At 32.5% G+C, this 17,416-nt stretch overlaps 1 protein-coding gene and 1 non-coding gene across 3 annotated transcripts in view; both read left to right on the top strand.

Moving 5' to 3' along the window:
* Positions 1-431: 431 nt before the first annotated feature.
* Positions 432-504, top strand: Trnar-ucu (transfer RNA arginine (anticodon UCU)). Its single transcript has one exon. It is a non-coding gene; the product is annotated as a tRNA-Arg (tRNA).
* Positions 505-3,333: 2,829 nt separating this feature from the next.
* The window catches only part of LOC139519495 (biotin--protein ligase-like), a 55,295-nt gene continuing 41,212 nt past the window's right edge, over positions 3,334-17,416 (top strand). The window contains exons 1-7 of one of the 2 annotated variants that reach the window (XM_071311607.1): positions 3,334-3,403; positions 5,322-5,345; positions 5,408-5,660; positions 8,480-8,638; positions 8,922-9,075; positions 9,994-10,796; positions 16,766-16,945. In XM_071311607.1, the coding sequence (XP_071167708.1) occupies positions 5,424-5,660; positions 8,480-8,638; positions 8,922-9,075; positions 9,994-10,796; positions 16,766-16,945 (1,533 nt within the window). In that variant the 5' untranslated portion in view covers positions 3,334-3,403; positions 5,322-5,345; positions 5,408-5,423. Of the gene's footprint in view, positions 3,404-5,321; positions 5,346-5,383; positions 5,661-8,479; positions 8,639-8,921; positions 9,076-9,993; positions 10,797-16,765; positions 16,946-17,416 lie in introns of both variants that reach the window. The other variant, XM_071311606.1, reaches the window with a different exon arrangement.

Here is a 17,416-nt window from a genome sequence, read left to right as displayed (position 1 = left end):
AAAATAAAGAAAAAACGAATATGTAACACATAAACAAACGACAACCACTGAATTACAGGCTCCTTATATCATGTTCTCAGATATCATCTCCCAATTAAAAAAAATCACGAAAAATTGAACCTATTATGTGTTGCTCTCCTAGCTATAAAATGTATCCAAAATCAAAGATGTGGAACATATTCTTTCATAATCATTTGGTAACTAATGCAACTAGTGTCTCTTCCTTGCCTGTATTGAACATAAAAACTAAACTAAATATAAAATAAACAATACTCCTAATGCTCCGGTTGGTTGTCATCGTGCAACACAGTTAATAACACATATAGGAAAATCATAGAACTACATTTATCATAAAACACTGTCAAACATCCAAACATACTATCCACACTCATCTGTGTCCACACTTGTTAAATAAGCAAAATATTTATCATGTCCGCGTAGCGCAGGGGATAGCGCGCCGGACTTCTAATCCGGAGGTCGTGGGTTCGAATCCCACCGTGGATGACATATATAATTTTTACTTTTTTAATCATATAGATTTTATAAGGATAAGTTTGAATTCGAAAAATATTTAGATCTATTACCAGATAGAGATAGGCTGGAACTATATAGTATAATAGTCCCACAGATAGGGTTATATGTTTGATATTATATATATATATAGATTTAGAACTGGTCATCATGAAACTGGAAGATGGATAGGTTTAGATAGAGAAAGAATGTCTAATTTAGTCAGTTTCAAGAATTAGGTGACGAACCTAACTTTCATTTTGAATTTAAGATCCCTCGACGACTCGAGAAAACTTTTTTTTTTTAAATTGTTATAGTAAATGTAATCAAATTTTGTAAATTATTACAAACAACACATAGAAATAAGTTAAAATATATGTAAATTTATAAAGGTTATAAATTCACTAGCAGGTCTCCCTGTTTAGCCTTTGTCTTTTGTTTTTCTATTATGATAACTAAATGATCTTGTATAATAATTGTAACATTCTTATCTTGTCATGGACACCATTTATTTTGCATACCATGTATTATTATTTCATTCTTTGTACCAATGTGTTTTAAAGAATAAAATTGTCTTGTCTCTTGTCGACTTTTTAAAATTAGTAAGGCATATTTTGTACCTCCTAATGTCCAACTCGATTGATAGAAAGGTGGAAGATAAAATTTACCAGGCTAGTTATAAGCACTTGATTGTGACTATGTTATATCATTGATATTCAAAATATAAATGTTTATAAAACGCAGAACTATTCGAAACCCTTATACCCCAGGCATAGACGATCCTTGCCAGTTTTGGTACATGGTTTTTTTTTGGTTTCTATTTCAAGGTTCTTCAACTACGTTTTTGATTTGACTTTCCAACTGTTTTGATTTGAGTGCCAACAATCAGTCATTTAGTTTTTTCTTTATATGCATGTATAGACATCGTCGGCATAAAATTTTATTTTGATTTCCGATTTCTCATGGTTGATCTATATGACATAATGTCGCTCGATGCTGTAATTTTCATGACATTTAAAATTCATTGTATCTTAATTTGCGTTTGGTTCTTGTTTTTTAATGACTTCATTCTTTCTTTTGAAAGAATTTTTTCCATATAAAAAATTATATTTGTTTGAATTTGACCTTTAATATTTCAAAATGTAGAATTGCACAATTCAAATGGAAAATCAATGTTTTTATTGTCTCATTATGACAAAATATGGCGGGGAAGTTAGTGCAAATAGCGGCTGATATAAACGAGCAAGTTTGCATGTCGGCAGATTGATAATTATGGTTTTACTCACTGTGTAACACAATAAAGTTTGTGCGTACACAATTCGGAATTACTTTTCCAAGGAACCATTTCACCTGAACATTCAGAAGCCAGGGATATTTAATTACATAGAAACGTTTAGGAGCTTCTATATTTTAAGTAAAAGAGTAAACGAGGTATTCGATTTTTCCATTGATCATGAGCGTGGGGGAAAGTAGTGTAAATGGTCAAAAATCAAAAGTTTTGAAACACTGCAAAATTGTAAAGATTGTGATGGAAGAAGTTGCAGTTGATCTTTAGAATTTTTAAGAATCTGATTCACGACTGGTAAACCATTTAATCTCAACCAAATGGTTAAGGATCGTTAAGCGAGTAGAAATTTACTGGCACTTCCTTTTGAGCTTTTCTGGTACAAAATATCCAAAATATAGATAGGGTAGGTCGTGTTTTCATCAACTTATAATGATTTGAAAATCGATAAGTTTTATGAATTATAAATGACTTGACAACTTTCAGATGTTTTGTGACTAATATATTTGCGTCAAGGAACCACAATTATTTTACTTAATTACAAAACGGACAAAATAGCCTCACGAGATCTTGTCACACGTTGATTTTGACCTCATTAATATTTAGAGATAGGCTAATGCAATACCAAAAACGATACAAGATGAAAACACATGTAATTTTTAGTTTGTTTCGGTAAAGCATAGGCTTATACAAAGAGTTTAAAATAGTTATCAAAGGTACCAGGATTATAATTTAGTACGCCAGACAAGCAATTTTTAACAATAAGAACTTTAAAAAAATCGACGGAGGTGACTTCCTGTGCCCCTGAATGGTAAGTAGAGTTAGTGGCAGCCAGTTCCTGTTTCAAAAGTATCGTGCTGCTCTTGTTAGATACCGAATGAGGCATGTCAACCCGGCCAGTGGTTATGCATCTTACAATGGAGGATTAATTCGACTGAAATGTCTCGTAAAAGCCATCATTATATGTAAATTATTTAACTATAAATGATCTTGATCGAATTTATATTTCGGAGACATACTGAATATTTTACAGATGGAACCGACCTAGCCGTTATTCTTTGGCAGTCTATGTAAAATGCCCATGAATATCTATAATCCTTCTATATTGACTGAAGAAATCCGTAAATCAGTCAAGAATAACGACAAATTCTTACTAAAACTTATTTTTCATTAAAATTGTGTTTTTTTTCAAACAAATTTGAGCTGATTTTATATATGTCGAAACATGTTTGAACTCAAACTGATCTAAACTGTATTCATTTATCAATAGAAATATTATCTGAGTAGCATAATTTCGAAGGATTTGGAATTTTACTAGTAGAATGCATTTTCAAGCTCTAAATAATGATTTTTTTTTATAACATACCTCTTATTTCATTTTAAGATTTATTTGTTTCTTTTGATATTTTATAAAATCCAAGCAGATATTTTTGAACATATTGAGGAAATCTAAAAAATTCTTAAAAATATATAATTTGTAACGGAATAAAAAGACTGATTACGGTACGTAAGTACATCTTTTTGAAGCTAAAATTCATAGTCATGAAAACGTTTTAATAAAATTCAGGAACGATAATCCCGTACAGACCAGTTTGCAGCCCCTACAAAGTATTTTACATATATATAATCTTCGTATATTGCTTAATGACAATGCAGAAATACCATATGAGACAAAGTTGTGTACATAATGTTCCGATTTCAAAGATAAAATTGCTTTTAAGTACATACAAATGACCATTTAGAACCTCTCAAGTGCTAAACCACATTTATAATTTGAAAGAAATTCAAATTGAAGACCTTATATTTAACTTATTACTTAAACGTTACCAGTTTAAGCAATGATTCTAACTTTCCACTAACTCCTTATATACTTAGGTACTACCATGCATTGAAAATTATTGAGTTGCACAATAAAGTGTGTGGGTTCTTTTGGGGTAAACATGGTAAACATAGTCAATTTTGATATTAAAAGACTGTGTTCAACCATTGGTATTTAAGTAGAATTATTGCCTTTTGACATACATGTAATGTTACAGGGATGGGTTAGATTACTTTAATATGTAATCAATTGAATTACAATTACTTTTCTTATTTATTGCAATCATTACAATTACACTGACATTAAAATGTAATGGATTACATTAGATTACTTCTGACCTGTTAATTAAATATATTAAAGTAATCATGATTACTTTGGATAACTAATATTACATTGTATATTGTAATATTAAATAATTTCTAATAAACTTTTAATCCTCATTAAAAAGGCAACTTTTTTGATTTTTTTATATCCTTAATTTTAGATGGCTGAACAGTGTAACATGTGTAAAATTTGATTGCAAAGACAAGTGTCCTTTTCTGTGTAAAAGATATCCATCATGTTTCTAAAATATTTGACAAAGACTGTAATCAATTACACTGTGATTTCTTGTAATCAGAAAATGCATGATTACTGATTACATCCATGGATTACATTGCAAATTACAGCTGATTACGATTACCCCTTGCCTGTAATGTTGAATAACATTTGTAACATTGAGTACACAAGTACTTATACAAATTAAGTATTTCTAAAGATATTTTTACTAACCACAGAAAGATTTGATGCACTTAGACACTCCAATAGATGAAATTGACACCTTCATGTACAGAAAAAGTGAAAAAGTTACATAACACAATAGTTCATTTGCCAATTACTGTTTTGATTCTGTTATTACACACTTTTTAAACAAATTACTTCCCTTTTAAATCATAGACTGGTTCGATTTCCATACCGGACAAAATTGAAAGTGATGTATCGGCGGTTTAACTAATTTTTCATGAAAAACAATTTCTGATGTCAAAAGTAAATAGTTTAACAACAAATTAATGTAATTAAAAGATTTAAAAACCTTATAGATTACTCACATTACGCACAGGTAGATTTGCTCTTTCTGCTAGCTCTCCATTGTAAATAAAAATTAATATCCCTCATAAGGGAGACAATTAAAAAAGGTATCTCTAATTACAGGGTCAATTACGGGAATTGGCATATAGCCTATTCAATACACAACTTCATACACAATGTACCGTTTTTGGCCTCAGCAGATATTTTGAAATAAAGCAATTAAGAGATTTTATTAGTATAAAATAAGGAGATGTGGTATGTTTGCCAATGAGACATCTCTCCAACAGAGTCCAAATTTAAAGATGTGGTTAATTTATGATTGAATATATCGGTAAGGCATAACTACATAGTGTCAAGATTGTTTTACAAGGTAATGTGGGAACAAGTCTCCAGCATACAAGCTTAAATGGTTATTTTTATCCTCGGGTTGCTGTCTCATTGACCTCATTTATACCTCACACCATGATAAGCAAAGAAAGATTATAGTTTTGATTATGTTAACAACTCCAAACAATATAAAATAATGTAGCCACAGTATTTGCCAAACTAATTCTTCATTATGTTGTATCTTTGTAGGATGAAATGAATGTTGAATGCTACATGTCAAACTAATTCTTCATTATGTTGTATCTTTTGTAGGATGAAATGGATGTTGAATGCTACATGCTAAACTAATTCTTCATTATGTTGTATTGTTGTAGGATGAAGTGGATGTTGAATGCTACATGACAAGATAATAAGATGTTCATAACAGCAGGATATCTGTATTTATATGCAGTCCACTGGTTACGTCGGACACGTAAACATACACTGTATAGAAAGACAATCACTGACATTTTCCAACGAGGTTCAGTATTAGCCCATAAATACGGCACTTTTGACACGCTCACTGACCAACTGCTGAAAGATGTGTCTTATATTCAGCGGGTCAATCACATCCGTGATTCCAGGATTATACTATCAGAAATAACTCCAAAGGTAAGTTTGACATCGGTCAAATTATAAAACCATGATGTTGCTTACACTTATATTATGATACATCTCATATCTAAAAGCTAGTGTTATCAAATCCTAGTTAATCATCTTTGTCTGGTGGACAACTTCAATAACCAGTTTATGAATCAGTGAGGTGAAATGTTCTATAGCTAGAACCAGTGGCTAAATATCCAGTAAATGCTTAACATTTTTGGCTAAATTTAATAGTGCTGTTAATGCTTGAACCTGTGTGTGGTTATCTACATTGTTTGTATTTCAATGATATTTCACTACTATATTCATGTAATATGGACCATAATTTGGTATTCGGCCTTTGGTTTCTTTTTGTATCCTTTTTTATAAGTTCTAAAACTTTAACTTTTATTCTGTGGGTTGTGTTGATGTTAGAATAGTATTAATGGAACAATTGAGTTTTTCGAGAAAAAATTAATACATTTTGATTCACCGTTTACGTGACAGGAAACAAAACAGGAAACCAATCTTTATTTTCTTTGTTTTGCACAATATATTTCAAAAGACATAAATGAACACCATTACTAGTGTTACTTGCTTCATGTTAATATTTAAAATCTATTTTCAATGTTAAATTAAAGTTTTTTTTAAACGCGACAGGAAACCATAAGAAACCGAAAGCATTTTTTTAGTTTTATTTTATTGCAAAATCTGCTTAAAATGATCTGAACAGTATACTTTTTCTTAAAATCCATCTTAAATGTAATAGTATTATAAAACTCCTAAATATGTGCTTGTTTTGAAAACAATTAGTACAATTTATTCAGGAATTTCCGTATTTTCTTCATTGATACAGGATACCATAATCGTTGTATCTTGATGTTTTAGCCAAAAAAATGTATTTATATTTGGTTTTGAAATTCCAGTTTATATACAATTTATTCCAAATCATTGGTAATGTAAAATTCTTTAAATCCAGTAAAGAAAACAACTTTTAACTTGGAATTAGCATCTTTAAAATAGGCACCATGTGATATTTGTGACCTGTACACCATCTACATGGTTTCCACATTTTAACCTACTTTAGTGGGCTAAAATCAATAAAGTACTTCCTTTCAAGTCATGCATGGTAAAAGTTTACTTTTCCTTTGACAAGTTTATTGCGTTTCTGATAAGTGTTTGCAGAACATGAATAAAAAAAATTAATTAAAAATTGTGACAAAGATACCAACTTTGTACATTCCAAGTGTTACATTAACATGTATTTTTTATTAAATTATCTTTATTCACCTAAAATATCCAGTAATATTTACTGTTGAAGCTAAATCAATCCAACGAACATCGGCACCATGATAGGAGACGTAATTTCGATTGAATTTTCCAAGGACCCTTTACATCATTATTGGGAAACGAAGTGTGTTAAAACGTCGGTCAAATCTGAAATCGATTTTGTCAAGTCATTGGGCATTTATTTTCACACAAGATCGTATGTAACATTATGCACATAGGAAAAATAATAGACCCCCGGCGCAATCTCTTTGAAAATTGTATTTTCCTTTTTTAAACAAGACGAAACAAGCCTACAGATTATGTTTGCTTACATCCCGTTGGAAACAAATACAATGTTTAGACCTAGTATTTCGTATATCCGGCTGTAAGGGCGTGATCACATGTTAGTCACATGTTTCACGTATGACCGGAAATGATTAGAACTTAACGACAAAAACAATTTTAATAAATAAATGGACTTCTGTTTCGTGTGAAATGTAAAGCATAACGATAACGTCATTTTCTAACTTAATTATTACGAAGAACAAAACAAGAATGTAAACCATCTCTGATTTACCTGTTTGAACATCTCGCGAGAGTTCGTATTTGCATATTGTTGCAAAGAATTCTTTTACAACAAAGCAGATTAAACCATCTAAAATGTGCGTTACGAAATGGGAAACCAAAATAACGACTGTGTTCTTACACCTGCTACAGAAATACTTATAGTTCTCAGCATTTTCTTCTCACTATTGTTATTGGTCGATGTTCTTTGTTATTTTAAAGCAAAAATTACGAATTTGCCGGTGACGATTATCTATAAATTAGTCAGCGTTATGCACTTCGGACGCGAAAAGTAACGCGAGAAACAACACACAAATACGGTCGTATAATCTTTGAAATTTGTTAATTTCAATTTTTTTCTAGGGAAGAGTAGCATACACTTGTATGTTGATAAAAATAATGGCATCTTTAGATGTAGTTACAACTTTTCTTACAGTAATTCACATTTTATCACTTTTCTATAGTTATAGGAAACGGAGCCCAATAGCAAATTATGGTCCATATATAGATCCAAAATTGAAGAGTTTTAGTGTTTTTCTCTCACAGAGTATCTATATCACCTTTCTTTTTTATTTAAACAAAGGTTAAGAACCTGTTATGATTAGTACAGTTAGGGCCGTGATGGCCATATCAATTTTTGGGCTCTACGTAGGTTATAGAAATTATGCAAAATTACCATTTATGATTCAGAATTACATGACAACCCACACTTCGTTTTCACAGTATGAGATACTACACTAGTGTTATATTAGTACACAGTGGAATTAAATGGCACCTTATTGACCAGGGGCGGATCCAGCCTTTTTGAAAAGGTGGGGTTCCCAACCCAGGATAAAAGGCAAAGGGGGGATTCTAATCATATATCCCCATTCAAATGCATTGATCGTCAAAATAAAAAAAGGGGGGGGGGGGGGTCTAAGTCCTGGAATCCCCTTCTGGATCCGCCACTGTTGACTGTATAATTAGAATTTTTTCTATATAGAAGAAACGTAATGAAATTTTGTCTTTACCTACAGGTAAAAATAAACTTGACTGAATGGACTACATACTTTGCCTTAGAACCCCATCAATATGATAAATCATCACAAGATGTTTGGGTATTAGTGGAATCTATTAGACCTGAAGATGCTCAAGAATATATGGAGGAGGAGGAAGCCAAAAACATGAAAACTAATGTAAGAAAAGATGATATTAGGACAAATTCAAGATATTTCACCGTTCTTGAGTTATGTCCCTTTATAGATGGACAAAATTGATAAATTTGCTGTTTCCAAACTCATTAACTTTATTTTGCCTCAACCTAATTTTAAGAATCTTATACACAATGATATTTACAGTAACATGCATTGTATATTATTATAAGTTGGCACACTGTATGCTGTATAATGGGGGTCCCGGGAAGTATACATGTACCTAGAAAATTTTCTAAACATATTGCTTTTGTTCATATAATTTAAGATGTTGGACCTAGGCAGACCTATAGCATGGAAGACAGGACCTCCATTTGGTATAATAATGAAATGTTCCCAGGAGAATTTTGTAGCCATGTGTGTGGCTTTCTCAGACTTAGCCTTATCAACAGATGAAGATCTTATTGTACAGAAAGTACTCAGTAGGTATTATATGTATTAAATGGTATAGTAATTGAATAGATTTACAGTGAGATGTGCCCAGTGATCCCATAATCCTGTTTTATCTTTTTTTAATTTAAATTACTAAAAAAAAATCTTGAGATATTTTTTATATAGAATTTACCAGGAACACATTGTGACTTCAACAGAGCTAACTACAAAATGTAAAAAAAAAAAGAGTAAAGAGTAGGGGCTTTAAAGAAGGGTATGTGTAGATACTGAAACCACACATAATTTTATTAAGTTTGCCCAAAGAAGCTAACAACCCTAAGTGTCCTTTGATGTTTGATGTATTTCCAATGGGGATGACAGTTTCACTGTATTTAATGTGGCTTGAGTAAATGAAATATATAATAGTTAAATAGATATGATAAACTGGTAGCACCTCTGACTCAAAAGTTTTTCCATTCCTGTTTAAATTCCTTCATCATTAGTTACAAAAAAATGTATCTTCCCTTAAAACTGCCTCAAGATTTTTGTCTATATTGATCCCACTTGTGAAAAATTGAACTCTTTCAGCACTAAACACTATTGAATCAGCTTAATTCAGAAATTATTGTACTCATTTTTATTATGATTTTTGGAGAATGAACAAAACATTTGCAATAAATTATTGCAACTTCAGGAAAAGCTGCTTAAAGATATATGTATCAGATGTTTAAATGCAAGTTTTTATTATTACAATACTCACCCAGATACATTATTAACAATAATTTCCTAATTTACAGAACTTGAATGTTAGATTGGTAAAATTGTTCAGAAATGCAGTTCATACAAAAGTTATAAACAGCTTTTTAGATACTGTTTATTTACAAAAACAATAATTTTGTTAATTCTAAAGTATGTATATTGTATTTTCTACATAGAAAAAAAATCATTTGGAATTTTAAATATTTCAGGTATAGATGTAGAAGGCCATGCCAGCAACCTGGTACAAAAAACTGATGAGGAATGTAGTATGATGAATAATTTTGATGAAGCTACAGAGGTCGGAAGATGTTCAAATGAATCAATGGCATCCTCAAGAAGTGTTGGTAACATGGAAGAAGTATTAGATGGCGCAGACAATGACGAAGTTGACTCTATAGCAACAAATGAAGATGATTTGCAAAGGATGATGGGAGAGAGTGGTTATGGTGAAGCGTTAAGTGAAATGATCCCCATGCCAGCTGTTTTTATCCCTCCCGACCAAAGTCATACATCCAAACCCCCAAATGTATTAGTGTATGCTGGAAAGAAAGACTCAGCAAGAAAATTTCAAAATATTAAATCAGTATTTGAACAATGTATAAATACAGACTGCTACATCCTGTATCATTTGAAACATGACCAGGTGGCCTCCATTCCATGGGCAGATAACTGCGCTTTACTTGTTGTATCATGTGACAATTTGTATGACAGAGTAGATGCTGCTTTTCTCCAGTTTATTGAGCAGGGCGGTAAAGTAATAAGCTTTGGAAGTTCATTAGATTCTGATTTTGTGCCAAGAAGAGAACTTCGTACTCATCCTGATATTTCTGTCGTAGATTATGAGAAATGGAAGAAGGTTACGCTATTATGTGGGCGCTATTGTTATTTGCCTCAGGAATCTGTAAAAGATTTGATGTGTATTCAGTCCCTATGTCAAGATAAAGATGGGCAAGCTATGATTGTTGACATCAAACCAAAGGCTGAGGGTCAAGGAAGAGCTATACTATCACAGGTTTGTTTTAGTTACTGTATACATGTACTGTAAGGGTCAGGGGAGAGCTATACTGTCACAGGTTTGTTTTAGTTACTGTATACATGTAATGTAAGGGTCAAGGGAGAGCTATACTGTCACAGGTTTGTTTTAGTTACAGTATACATGTAATGTAAGGGTCAAGGAAGAGCTATACTGTCACAGGTTTGTTTTAGTTACTGTATACATGTACTGTAAGGGTCAGGGGAGAGCTATACTGTCACAGGTTTGTTTTAGTTACAGTATACATGTAATGTAAGGGTCAAGGAAGAGCTATACTGTCACAGGTTTGTTTTAGTTACTGTATACATGTAATGTAAGGGTCAAGGAAGAGCTATACTGTCACAGGTTTGTTTGTGTTACTGTATACATGTACTGTAAGGGTCAAGGGAGAGCTATACTATCACAGGTTTGTTTTAGTTACTGTATACATGTACTGTAAGGGTCAGGGGAGAGCTATACTGTCACAGGTTTGTTTTAGTTACTGTATACATGTAATGTAAGGGTCAAGGGAGAGCTATACTGTCACAGGTTTGTTTTAGTTACAGTATACATGTGATGTAAGGGTCAAGGAAGAGCTATACTGTCACAGGTTTGTTTTAGTTACAGTATACATGTAATGTAAGGGTCAAGGAAGAGCTATACTATCACAGGTTTGTTTTAGTTACTGTATACATGTACTGTAAGGGTCAAGGGAGAGCTATACTGTCACAGGTTTGTTTTAGTAACAGTATACATGTACTGTAAGGGTCAAGGGAGAGCTATACTGTCACAGGTTTGTTTTAGTAACAGTATACATGTACTGTAAAGGTCAGGGGAGAGCTATACTGTCACAGGTTTGTTTTAGTAACAGTATACATGTACTGTAAGGGTCAAGGGAGAGCTATACTGTCACAGGTTTGTTTTAGTTACAGTATACATGTACTGTAAGGGTCAAGGGAGAGCTATACTGTCACAGGTTTGTTTTAGTTACTGTATACATGTACTGTAAGGGTCAGGGGAGAGCTATACTGTCACAGGTTTGTTTTAGTTACTGTATACATGTAATGTAAGGGTCAAGGGAGAGCTATACTGTCACAGGTTTGTTTTAGTTACTGTATACATGTAATGTAAGGGTCAAGGGAGAGCTATACTGTCACAGGTTTGTTTTAATAACAGTATACATGTACTGTAAGGGTCAAGGGAGAGCTATACTGTCACAGGTTTGTTTTAGTTACTGTATACATGTAATGTAAGGGTCAAGGGAGAGCTATACTGTCACAGGTTTGTTTTAGTTACTGTATACATGTAATGTAAGGGTCAAGGGAGAGATATACTGTCACAGGTTTGTTTTAGTAACAGTATACATGTACTGTAAGGGTCAGGGGAGAGCTATACTGTCACAGGTTTGTTTTAGTTACTGTATACATGTACTGTAAGGGTCAAGGGAGAGCTATACTGTCACAGGTTTGTTTTAGTAACAGTATACATGTACTGTAAGGGTCAGGGGAGAGCTATACTGTCACAGGTTTGTTTTAGTAACTGTATACATGTACTGTAAGGGTCAAGGGAGAGCTATACTGTCACAGGTTTGTTTTAGTAACAGTATACATGTACTTTAAGGGTCAAGGGAGAGCTATACTGTCACAGGTTTGTTTTAGTAACAGTATACATGTACTGTAAGGGTCAAGAGAGAGCTATACTGTCACAGGTTTGTTTTAGTAACAGTATACATGTACTGTAAGGGTCAAGGGAGAGCTATACTGTCACAGGTTTGTTTTAGTAACAGTATACATGTACTGTAAGGGTCAGGGGAGAGCTATACTGTCACAGGTTTGTTTTAGTTACTGTATACATGTACTGTAAGGGTCAAGGGAGAGCTATACTGTCACAGGTTTGTTTTAGTAACAGTATACATGTACTGTAAGGGTCAAGGGAGAGCTATACTGTCACAGGTTTGTTTTAGTAACAGTATACATGTACTGTAAGGGTCAAGGGAGAGCTATACTGTCACAGGTTTGTTTTAGTAACAGTATACATGTACTGTAAGGGTCAAGGGAGAGCTATACTGTCACAGGTTTGTTTTAGTAACAGTATACATGTACTGTAAGGGTCAAGGGAGAGCTATACTGTCACAGGTTTGTTTTAGTAACAGTATACATGTACTGTAAGGGTCAAGGGAGAGCTATACTGTCACAGGTTTGTTTTAGTAACAGTATACATGTACTGTAAGGGTCAAGGGAGAGCTATACTGTCACAGGTTTGTTTTAGTAACAGTATACATGTACTGTAAGGGTCAGGGGAGAGCTATACTGTCACAGGTTTGTTTTAGTAACTGTATACATGTACTGTAAGGGTCAAGGGAGAGCTATACTGTCACAGGTTTGTTTTAGTTACTGTATACATGTACTGTAAGGGTCAAGGGAGAGCTATACTGTCACAGGTTTGTTTTAGTAACAGTATACATGTAATGTAAGGGTCAAGGGAGAGCTATACTGTCACAGGTTTGTTTTAGTAACTGTATACATGTACTGTAAGGGTCAAGGGAGAGCTATACTGTCACAGGTTTGTTTTAGTTACTGTATACATGTACTGTAAGGGTCAAGGGAGAGCTATACTGTCACAGGTTTGTTTTAGTTACTGTATACATGTACTGTAAGGGTCAGGGGAGAGCTATACTGTCACAGGTTTGTTTTAGTAACTGTATACATGTACCGTAAGGGTCAAGGGAGAGCTATACTGTCACAGGTTTGTTTTAGTTACTGTATACATGTACTGTAAGGGTCAAGGGAGAGCTATACTGTCACAGGTTTGTTTTAGTAACAGTATACATGTACTGCAAGGGTCAAGGGAGAGCTATACTGTCACAGGTTTGTTTTAGTAACAGTATACATGTACTGTAAGGGTCAGGGGAGAGCTATACTATCACAGGTTTGTTTTAGTTACAGTATACATGTACTGTAAATTCTCAAATTATTGCGATTTTGTCATTTTAGACTAAAATGTAATTTTAATTTTTGTGATATTGAGAAAAATCCTGTTTAATTGATTTATAAAATTTAAAAAATGCAAGTTTTAATAATTGGAATTTTAACCCTGTCACATTTTTGGCAATAATAAAAACAGTGCAATAATTTCTGAATTTACAGTATTTTAAAGATGATTTATTAGAATCTTTACTGCTAAGCCTTTTAAGATTTGTTTTGATAAACATTAAAACGCATACAATACCATTCAAACGGATCGATTCGATATCGTTTTTTTCCGATTTCCGTCTTTCTCGGAATCACACAGAGTACCGCGGATTTCACTCCCAAAGTCCTCCAAAGATACTTTCCCAACACCGTGTGGCTGTTAATTGGTTTATTGCCCATCGGATGTACTAAAAATTAATGACACGTGACAACATAATCGGATTACCCAGATAATTTACCTATGTACATTTAATCGATCTTGATTGCACAGGTGTGCTTTAAAACCACGGTATTAAAAATTGAACAAATGTTTTCCTTTCTTTGACAGATAAAGATGTGACATTATCATTTAGAAGAAGATAATTATTATCTTATATGTTTTTGTCCTATGCTATTATCTTTAAAATAAAATGTACATACGAAAAAGTAGGAGAAAATACTTGTTATTTTGTGTTTCTATTACATTCCGGTAAGGTCATACATTGTGTTCTTTCAACAAAGACAATTTTGACACAAATAGAATCTTTTATGACTTACGCAATCAGCAATATCGGTGCATTAATTGTCCATTATTTAAAAATCAACTGGCTAATAAAATCATGTTGTTTTTACGGTAACATGATTCATCAACATGTAAACTTAATTTATTGAGCAATGTAAAATATTTCGGTACATTACATACTTGAATAATTTAAATTACGAAAAGAAACTTCAAGTGATATTGATAGCGCTCGTCATTTTCGTATTTTACAAAACGGTTTTCAAATTGACGAAAGTATTTATATCAATTTCGTCATTTAAATTTGGAAAGTGTTAAAATATTTTCACATTAAATTACTATAATTCTACCTGTCTTCATGTCTTTGACAAGTTTATGCACTCAATAATTTTACGTTTACAAAAGATGTTAAAAGTTGTGATGATAAGTAATCCGCTTCTCGCTATCCGATAGGTCACTAATCCTTTAATTATTACCAAACCTCATAATTGCCCATCATAATATTCTATTCCAGTTAAATCAGTCATCATCTTATTTTCAAATTTTCCCAACCGCCTACAATTGGCAGTTCTTTATAGTATTGTTGTCATTTGAACACAATTGATCACCCGGGACAATTTCCATCATAATTTCAATATTTCATCAACCATAAATTTATATTATTGACCATGGACGTATAACTAATGTTCAGGTCTACGTCCTTTTTTGAAAGATAAAACATTAAAATTCAAATAGCCAAAGATGTGTTCTCGTTTATTCAAAAAAGAATTATATTTTAGATTCCGATTCAATTGTAAAAGGACCTTCTGGAACCTCAATACGATCGCACAAAAATGTCGTTCTGCAACTTTAGAAACCTTGAATGAATTTTTCCCACGGTGGTCTAGAAACGTCACCTGAGTTTACTGGTACGCGATATTATTTCCCTCCCTTTAAAAAACTCGTGCTGTGAATTAAATTAATGTCAACTATTTTTAGTATTTAACATTGTTAAGTAAGTCAAGTTCAAGTTCAGTCCAAACTGTTGATAACTGAGATGTGTATCGTGGAATTGTCTTCACACGGCAAATAATTGTTTTTAAAATCTTTTAAGATCACTGTTCAAAATACACAAATTTACATTCATTTTGCGAAAATAAATATTATACAAAGACGAGTTAATGCAGCTGGGGAAGTTTTCCTGTTGTAACCGAAATGTATTACATGTATTATCCTACAGTACTGCCAACAAATCGTAAATCGAAAATGCCGTAATTATTAAGCATAACGAATGGTGAATAATATTTTCCTTTTTACTTGCATAAACAAAACTTTGAGACACGTAATTCTTATGATTTTCTTTAAACTGCTCTCATTAATTTATCAGAAGTTTCCGGTTATTTTTACACAAGTATGTCCATTTCGTAAATAAAATATTAATTTACTGGTGAAGACATCGAGGTCAAAATTAAGAAGTTTATATTTTTTATAAAACGTAAATGCAATTGAAAAAATTAACAATCTTTTATTCATTCCAGCAATAAGATAATTGTAAAAAGAAAATGAAGTAGACTTGCATATTATTATGCCTAATAAATGGTGAATACATTTTCCTTTTTACTTGCATATATACAAAACTTTTAGACACATAATTTTCAAATATAGACTTTAACTTTGATGTAGAATATTGGGTTTTTCACATCTTCCACAATATTTTATAATCCTTTTTTTTTTTAAAAGCAAGTACATTAAGCATTTGTTAAGGTAAAGATATTTTTAGATAAGAAAACAAAAAATACGAAAATATTTTGACTCATTATTACCACAAATTAAACTTAATTAGTATTAAAAGACATTTAAAATTATACACCTGTTTGACACTAAAACTGATACAGTAGACCGGAAATATAATTCTTAATTACTTCAACCTTTACCTGTCAGGTAATCCAATTACCCATTCAGTCTTGTGCCGGTAGAGATCAAAGTATGATAAGGGCAATTAATTCCTCAGTGTAGAGAGTGAACTCACTATCATAATTAACATTTACCTGATTTTGGGAGAGATTACTCCCAATTTCCTCCCAACATTTTGGGAGGAATATCGGAGTTTTTCGGAGTGACTCCGACATTTTTCTTGGTGTAGGGTGTGAGAGAGTTGGTTCTTTTGAATGGTACTGTATGAATAGTAAACATCACAACAAAAATACATTAATAAATAAAATCTTTTATATTCACTAAACTATTTTCCTGCTATACCAGTAAAACTTACTTTATATGACCCGGTAATGTTATATTTTTAGGTTTTACTAGACCAAGATCCCACTGATATAGCTGCTACTGTAGAGATGTTTAACGTTCTGAAGGAATCTAATTCAGTCAGATTAGAGATGTTGTCGTCTTTACTGAAGAGAATGGGATATAATTGTGATAGAGACCAGACACCTATATTTACACAAGCCTACCTCTTAACTAAAACTAAGGTAAATTTCAGTTTATCTTTCTGCTAGTAAACTATGGTAACACATTCGCTATCCTACCTCCAAGCTTAAATTCAGGTACTGTAAACCAACTTATTTTTGCGGATACTATATTTCACATTTGACCTGTTGTAGTCCACTTTACGGCTATTTAATTTCGTGATTTTCTAACTTATCGGGGTGGTTTAATAGTAAAAGATCTGAGTTTTGCATATAAGCGACGATCTATTTTCACTTATTTTTCTACTTGTGAAAGTCGGGAAAATAAGTTGGTTTACAGTACATCTTACAGCAACCTACCTCATAGCTAAACCAAAGGTTAAAACTTCCTCTACCTCCTAGCTTAACCAAAGGTAAAACTTCCTCTACCACCTAGCTTAACCAAAGGTAAAACTTGCTCTACCTCCTAGCTAAAACTAAGGTATCTTTCACATCAGCCTAACTGGTAATAAACTATGATAACTTATTTGCTAT

The sequence above is a fragment of the Mytilus edulis genome, chromosome 4 (assembly GCF_963676685.1).
Source record: "Mytilus edulis chromosome 4, xbMytEdul2.2, whole genome shotgun sequence".
In the NCBI taxonomy this organism is placed as follows: Eukaryota; Metazoa; Mollusca; class Bivalvia; order Mytilida; family Mytilidae; genus Mytilus; species Mytilus edulis.
This window is presented reverse-complemented; position numbering and strand designations above follow the sequence as displayed.